General features: G+C 46.7%; 2 protein-coding genes and 1 pseudogene across 3 annotated transcripts; all 3 read left to right on the top strand.

The window, feature by feature from the left end:
- Positions 1–294: 294 nt before the first annotated feature.
- On the top strand, positions 295–814 carry TEOVI_000509600:pseudogene (annotated as a pseudogene). The gene is given in 2 exon segments: positions 295–435; positions 437–814. Coding segments are annotated over 2 exon segments (519 nt in total).
- Positions 815–1,566: 752 nt separating this feature from the next.
- Positions 1,567–4,275, top strand: TEOVI_000509500 (uncharacterized protein; the record flags this gene model as incomplete). The annotated part of the gene is made up of 1 exon (XM_067219909.1): positions 1,567–4,275. One exon carries the CDS (start codon positions 1,567–1,569, stop codon positions 4,273–4,275), a length of 2,709 nt encoding a protein of 902 aa, XP_067076010.1.
- Positions 4,276–4,943: 668 nt separating this feature from the next.
- Positions 4,944–7,379, top strand: TEOVI_000509400 (heat shock protein 110, putative; the record flags this gene model as incomplete). The annotated part of the gene is made up of 1 exon (XM_067219908.1): positions 4,944–7,379. One exon carries the CDS (start codon positions 4,944–4,946, stop codon positions 7,377–7,379), a length of 2,436 nt encoding a protein of 811 aa, XP_067076009.1.
- Positions 7,380–8,105: the final 726 nt, after the last annotated feature.

Here is an 8,105-nt window from a genome sequence, read left to right as displayed (position 1 = left end):
AAAAAAAAATAAAACAGAAGAAAAAGGCATTAAAAAACAGAAGGAAGGGAAATCATCCGCTTTTTCTTCTGCTTAAATTGAAGTTTAAGCATAAAACAAAAATAAACACAACAAGGGGAATCACGAATAAACAACACCGGGTAAAAACAAGTGTGGTACAGTTGTTATTACTACATTCATTGGGAATGAAGTGACTTTGTCTTATTGAGTTTAAAAAAAAGAAAAAGAAAAAAAAAGAGGGAGGAAGAACGAAGGGAAAACAACATCAAATTCAACAAGAAGAAAAGGAGGAAAATGACGAGTAACCGGATTTACTGTTTGTTACAGTCATTATTCTCTTTAGTGCTGGCTGCTTTTTTTTTTTTTCATTTGTTCCCTAGTTCACTCTGTCGAGCCGCTTACTCGTTTCACTTGCGTCCTCAACATTATCACTGTTTTTTTTTTCGCTGTTAAAGACCAACAGCAGTGCCGTATTGTGACGCAACCATTCATATATTTATTTATTTATTTATATATGTGTGTGGGGACATGCATGTGCGCCACAGTTGCCGTGCGTTACACTTGTGGATCTTTTTTTTTTTTTTGCTGTTGTTCGTTGTTTTTTTTTTTTCTCACTGTATTTTTTTTCTCCCACTCCCCCATCTTCTGTCAATTGAGTGCACGGCAGGAAAAAGAAAAGAGTGAAAATGGGAAAAGCAAACAATCAGGCGTCAAACTGTGTCGAATAAAACAATTTGAAGACGCAAAAATAAAAGATTTGAAAAACTCATTTCCACCTGTCCTCTTTTATTTTATTTGTTACAGTCGACATTAACTTTTATTTGCATTATTTCGTGTTCTTCCTTTGTTGATGCACGGTAGCCGGGTGGTTGGGGCTTGTTGCAATCAACAGTAGCGATTTCCCCACCTTTTTCATCCCGTTTCTCCACATACATATATATATATATATGTTTATTTATTTATATTTATTTATATTTATTTACTTATATGTATTACCATTATCATCATTGTTTTTGTTTTGTTGTTTTCATTATTTTTCGTTTTATTTTCTACGTACTCCCTCTATACGCCGCCACTACCCTTCTTCCTTTGCTTTTCCTCAACACCTCCATTTTATTATTTGATTGACTTATATTATTGCGCTCCAACAAAAAAAAATAATTGAGGAACAGAAGAGGATAAGTGGGAAGAGCAAATAAGCAAAAAAAAAAACAGAAAAAAAACAAAATATAATAAAAAAACAAAGCAAAGCAAAGTTTGACGCGAAAACAAAAACAAAAGACGCGAGTCACCAACAGAAGACAACAAACCGAGATAAAAAGAGGGAGAGCTATGTGTTTGGACTATCTCTGCTTCATTTTTGGAGTTTCTTGTTGGTAATTACCTTGTGTTACTTTTCCCCCTCTCTCTCTCAACTCCCCGAGCTGCCGTTGAACTACTCTCACGTTCACTTTATTTCTACAAGCTGCCTTTTTCTTTTTCCTTCCTCTCTCTTTTACAAATTGTTGCTTCGTTGTGGTTTACTAGTCACAGAGCAAATAATAGAAAATATTGTAGTGTGCTTCCATGGAGACGCACCTCGGCTGGAAAGACGCTTCACTGTATGCCGACCGTTCGCCATCACGAAAAGCCGATGAGCGTGTGAACAGAAGCGGGTCCCGTGCTCCAGGTGCTGGTCCTAGAACCATAGATATTTCATCTCCAAAAGGGGAACTTGGTATTGCCTCCCGGTCTGCATCCGCCTTTGGGCGCCGTAGCGGCACCTCCTCCCCCTTGGAAAGAGTGATCGACGGCGCTGATGTAATCGGGGGCCTCTCATGCACTCGAGACTTGCACCGCGGTTTAATGGAGCAGAAGCTTCAGAACATACAACATGAGGCAGATGTCATGCAAGAGGAGCTGAAGGAGACGAACTCACGCCTCTCACGCGTGACAAAGCAGCTAAATGAACAAAAGGTAGAGTTTAGTTCTCTGACTCAGCGGTACGGGGAAACAGTTGAAAAACTAACTGCAACAGAGGGTAGTGTAAAACGGCTGGAGGAGCACCTTGTGCACGAACGTCAGCAGCATGCCAATGTGCGTGGGGAGTGTGACCGTCTGAAAACAATGCTCCAAGAGACACAATGGGAAGTTGAGAGGGCTCGTCGTGAGCTGCAGCAAGAACGCGAGCGGCCCACTGTGGACCAGAGCGAGGTTCAACGTTTGCTCAATGACCGTACGCGGTACATTCCAACTGGGGAGGTGCAACAACGTATAGATGAGATACGCGACACGCACAAAGCCTTTGCAGGCAGACTAACGGACTCCTTTAGTGTGTTACTTCGTGCACAGGAAGAAGACGAGGCTTCGGCTATTGCCACTCGAAACTCTGTGCTTTCGCTCGTTGCGGAGTTTGAATCGAAGTTGAATGGCGTGGAGGATGTACTAACATCTCTTCAAGAGCAGATGCTTGCGTTCAGCGAGGTGTCGGAGCAAGAAACAATGGAAATGATTAATACCCTTATTGTTGAAAACAAGGAGTTGTGGAAACATCTCTCGAAGTTGAAAGGTGAGAATGAAACCCTTTCTACAAAGTTGGAAGCTGAGCGGCGGAGAGGTGATGTGGTCCCGCGGGATCAACATGAGTGCACGCAGAAAAAACTTGCCTTAACCACCGACAAACTGACAGACGCCTTAGAAGCTATCGAAACACAAACTAGGCAAAGGAAGGCACATGAAGCACAGATCAATGAACTGAAAGCCACCAATAGATCTCTGAAAGATCAAATAAAGCGCTTAACCGGAGATATTTCGGCAGCGCAGGCGGAAGCGGGACAGTGCAAAGACCAGCTGAGGGAAAATAAAATTACAGTAAAGGAGTCGACACGGCGCGCAGACGAGTTGTGGGAGCTTCTAAGTGTAGAAAGGCGCCAGTCAGGCGAGAAGATAGCACAGATGACGGAGGATTGCAAGAAGCTAAGGAGAGATTGTGAGAACCTCTCTGAACGGCTAGCTAAGGAACAGGAAAAGGCACGAAAAGAGTGTCAACGGTTGAAGGATGAGCTGCATAAAGCGGAAGAAAGTGCCAAAACACTTCAACGAGAGCTAAACAACCGCGACCTCTCCTTTGAGAACTACAAACAGCAGTCGGAAGGCCAGCAGCAAGAAATGGCGCGGTCAATGAAGGAGGACCTGGCAAAAACAAAGAAACGGCTTGAACACGAACTAGATGTCACTCAGCGTAGGTTACAAAAGCAACTCGATGCAGTCGGGGAGTTAGAACGAGAACGCGACAAGGAGCGATCGGAGCGTCGGGCAGTGGAGGCAACTGTGGCGAAATTAGAGGCGGAATTGGCTGGTTTGCGTACGGAGAACCAACAGCAACAATATCGTTTACAGCAACTTACAGAACGTACACAGAGAATGGACTTAGAGGCAGATCATCTCCGGCAGAAGCGTGATTCTGCCGAGAATGAGGTAAGGCAGCTTCAACTTGAGTTGAATCGTCTGCAAGACCAAAAGTGTGAGGTGGAACAGCAGCTCGCTAAGGAGCGGGAGACGCACACACATGATTCACAAAAGTACAAGGAAGATGTACAGAAGATAGACAAAAATAGTAACACGCTGCAAGAGAAACTCCATAAAGCCCGACTTCGCATAACTGAACTCGAGCAACAGCAGCAGAAATCCTTAAAAGAAGCCGATGATGAGAAGAAGTTGGAAGAGAAGAATCTGCAGCTCCAAACCCAAAACCGCGAAGTTAAACTAGAGAATGAGTCGCTTCGTGAAGAAATAAAGCGAATCAATAAAAAGATGAAAAGTGTAGAGCATCTTTCTAAGCAGTTGGAGGATGCGCGGGAGCGATTACTTGTGCTACCTGCGTTGAGAGAAGCTGCTGAGGAAGCCAGGCGCGATGTTGAGCGGGCAGTAGAAGAAACTGAGGCACTACGACAGGAACGCGACACGATGGCAGAAAAGTTGGATAGCTTCCTCGACATTAGGAGGCGGGCCCCAAAGACGGATGTAGAGTGGACGCATCTTCTGCACAACGTCAAGGAGCAGGTCCAACAGCTCGATGGGAAACCCTCAATGCCAAGATCATGGAAACAACAGGAGGGCATTCCGCTAAGTATCACCACTCGACCCGGTGGCTACAGTGAAATGTACCGTAACAATCAGCGTTCTCTTAGTGGTGGCCGCAAACAACAGCAATGCTCAGCGACCCAGGGCTGTTGTCAGTTAGTTGAAAGTCCAACCCAATCAAATGGGGCCACAATGCCTCGACCATGGCGCTAAGTTGCGTGCCCTATCAAAGTTACTCAAGTAACCAGTAGCATTGTGAAGTTGTCCACTTTATGTGTCGTACAGGGTTTGCCCTCGCACAGCCATTGGAACAATATAAGGAGTTTGGCGAAGGTAAGAAGCTGCATTCTTTGATGATCTGCCACCATCTTTGCTTCTACGCACTGTGTTGCTGTGGGTATCAGTTTGTGCATTTTCTGAAGGGTATGGGGGAAGGTTGGATGATTTTAGAAAAAAAGGAAATGAGGGTGGAAATACTTTAACGCGGTTTAGTGTTTTCTCTGTGTCAGTTGCTGTGTGTTGCGTCACATAGTTGCGCATTATCCTTTCATGTTTTTTTTTTCTTCCACTTCCCTTCCAACGTTCTCGTCGCAAGTCATCAGCACACATGGGGCGCCGAGGTGCGACCGTTGTTTGTCGAGGTTTGAAGGAGAGGTGTGGAAAACTCAATCCAACCCGGGAGAGTCTTGTGTCCGAGTGTTGTTTGTTTGTTTTTTGCATGAATACATTTTTCCTCGGTCCCTTTTCCCCAGATCCTTCCTCTGCATTGCTGCCTTTTCCCCCTTTCTCTTGTCCGAAGTAGAGCAAAGAAAGGAGTGATTTAAATACAAGTTCTGCAAGGGAAAACTTCAGGTAAGTGAAGCACAAAAGAGCCAATTCACATGTCAGTCTTCGGTGTGGACTTTGGAAATTTGAACACCACCGTCGCCATCACCCGACACGGTGGTGTTGACATCGTGACGAACGAAGTCAGCAAGCGTGAAACGACTACCATCGCTTCGTTTGTTGACAATGAACGTTTTATCGGTGAACCGGGCCTGGACCGCTATGTGCGCAATTCCTCAAACACTATTTTCTTGCTTAAGCGTTTCATCGGCATGTATATGGACGACCCCAGCCTTGAATCTGAGAGGCGTTTTTTGACGTGCGCGATAAAAGGTGATGACAAGGGGCGGCTTATGTTCGGCGTGAATTACTGCGGAGAACTGACTTATTTCTACCCAGAGCAAGTACTTGCAATGATGCTGCAGCGACTTCGCGGTTACGTCAACCTGGCAAGTTTGTCCGACTCAAAGGTTACAGTAGACTCTCGTGAATGCGTGCTGACAGTTCCTTGTTACTATACCGCTGAACAAAGGAAGTTGCTCATGCAAGCGTGTGAGATTGCTGGGTTAAACTGCCTTTCGCTCGTGAACGACACGACGGCAGCCGGCATCGACTACGGCATCTTCCGTGGCTCTTCGCTTGGAGAGACAGAAGACAAGGGGCAGGTAGTCGGTATCCTTGATATGGGCTACGGCACCACGGTGTTTGCTGTTGCATGCTTCTGGCGCGGTCATCTGAAGTTGCTGAGCCGTACATTTGACCGTCATCTTGGAACACGGGACATCGACTACAAACTCTTTGAGTATATGGCGGAAGAAGTGAAGAAGAAGTATCACGTGGATGTGAAGGAGAACAAAAGAGCGAGTCTCCGCCTTCTCCAGGCATGCGAGCGCCTCAGATATCTTCTCTCAGGCAATCAGGTTGCACAACTCAACGTGGAAAACCTCATGGACGTTGACGTGAACATTCCGTCATTCCCGCGGTCCACACTTGAGGAACTCTCTGTTTGTCTTGTTGAACGGTTCAAGGCAGTGATCAAGAAGGGGTTTGAGGAGTCCGGACTTTCTCCAGATCAATTCCACAGCATTGAGATGATTGGCGGTGGCAGTCGTATACCCATGTTCAAAAGCGCAGCGGAGGAGTTACTGGGACGTGCGCCAAATTTCACCCTTAACGCGTCTGAAACAGCGGCCCGTGGTGCAGCAATTACCGCAGCTGTTTATTCTCCCAAGTTCAAGGTACGTGAATTTGTTGTGAGCGATATCCCAACGTATCCCATCAAGCTTGGATACTACATGGAAAACGCAAGTGCTGTAAGCCACGTGCCATTTCTTCCGGACATCAACAAGGTAGTGTCTGTACAAGGCACGGATGACCATTATCCAAAGGTGCTGGAGATCACTATCAAGCGGCCCGGTGGTTTCAAGTTGTACGCCTTTTATGACAGCGAGCACCCAAAAGTGAAGGCATACTTGCCCCGCAAAGATTTTGTCATTGGTGAATGGGAAATCGGGACGCAGAGAAAAGATTCCAACGCTACAGAAGTACGCGTGCGCGTGCGGCTGCTCCCCAACGGCCTTGTGTCAGTGGAATCTGCCGTCTCAGTGGAGGTCTATGAGGTGGAGGAACCCGCTGATGCTGAGGAGGGGGGGAAGGGCGAGACCGCTAACGAGGAAGGAGAGCAGCCAGCAGAGAAGAAGCCAATGGTGAAGAAGCAGAAGCAGCGCCGCGTGGAGCTGAGCGTTACTCCCCGCCTTGACGTCATTGGTTTGACTGGCCAGGAGATTGTGGAGTTCCAGAAGAAAGAGACAGAAATGAACGATCGAGACGCCCTGATAACCAAGACGCGCGACAGCAAAAACGAACTGGAAAGCTATATCCTAGACAACCGCCCGCGAATTGCCGATGGAGGAATCCTATGCGAGTACGTCACAAAGGAGCAACAAGCAAAGTTCATTCAACTGGCAAATGAGTATGAAAACTGGCTTTATGAAGACGGTGCTGACGCAGAACTCAATGTGTACCAAGAGCGCGTTAAGACTCTCCGTGCGATCGCGGACGCAGCAAGTGACCGCCGCCGCAACTTCGAAGATGTGGAGTTTGAACTTCCCACCTTCAAGCAGGAGGTGAACAAAGCAAAAAATACAGCACTAGCAGCCATTGGAAAGGAAGCGCACATCACCGAAGAGGAACTACGAGGAGCGGCAGCCAAATGCGACGAGGCTCTGGCGTGGGCAGAGAATGAAATGGAGAAATATCGTAAACAGCACAAAAGCGAGTCCCCGGTACTCACGTGTTCCACGTTGCGGGAGAAGCAGAAAGAAGTCGCCGAAGCGGTCCGTGCGGTTGTGAAGCGACCACCCCCACCGAAACCGAAGGAGGCCACGCCCGAGGCGAAAGATGGGGAAACGGCTGCCGACGGTAATGTGCCGCCTGAAGTGTCTCAGGCGGGAGACGGGGAGAAGCCCCCGTCGGATGATCAGCTTGACTAGGAGAGGAGGTTCGTGATAAGCACGAATGTGAGGAAGGGGAAGAAAGTTATTCGGTTTCCGTGATGGATGCTTCTCATACCCATCTTCCCTTTTGCACTTTAGACACGATGTGTAACAGAGTTCGGTGAGTGTGGGGTATCAGTGCACGTGTTGCCCAGGACTTCTTTATATTATTATTATTTTCTTGTGGGGAAACGCCTTCTGTCTTGTATACACAGCACCTCAACACCCCTACGACTGTTTGTGGATGTATACAGGTAAGCGGGCCCACGGGATTATGTGGGGTCAGGGCCGTTGGAAGTGGTCAAAGGAAAACAGATGAGCGTTCAACGCATGCACAGGGGCTTATCAAGGCATCCTAACACTCTTCCCACCGTGCTACAACGACACAGAACCACCACCTATTATTATTACGATTTATTATTATTATTATTACTATTATTATTATTATTACTGTTTTAAGTTGGCTACCTAAATCTAACGGGAAAGAAAGAACTGTGAGGTAGAAGGAGAGAAAAAGGAGAACGAAGTAGACAGCATTTGTGGTCACCCTTTCTCTTCTTTCTTTTCCAAAACTCGCTCTTTACAACACCTCGGGAAGGTTACCGTAATGGTAATCCCCCGGGGAGGCTTCCCAGAAGTAACCTTTGTCGTCTCATATAACTTAATACAACCCTATAAAATTTACCCCTTCACCCCCGAAACTGTCGCCAAAACAAATGATAT

Source organism: Trypanosoma equiperdum (genome assembly GCF_001457755.1).
Source record: "Trypanosoma equiperdum strain OVI genome assembly, contig: ctg_1018, whole genome shotgun sequence".
In the NCBI taxonomy this organism is placed as follows: Eukaryota; Euglenozoa; class Kinetoplastea; order Trypanosomatida; family Trypanosomatidae; genus Trypanosoma; species Trypanosoma equiperdum.
The sequence above is the reverse complement of the archived record's forward strand: the minus strand, read 5'-3'. Positions and strand labels throughout refer to the sequence as shown.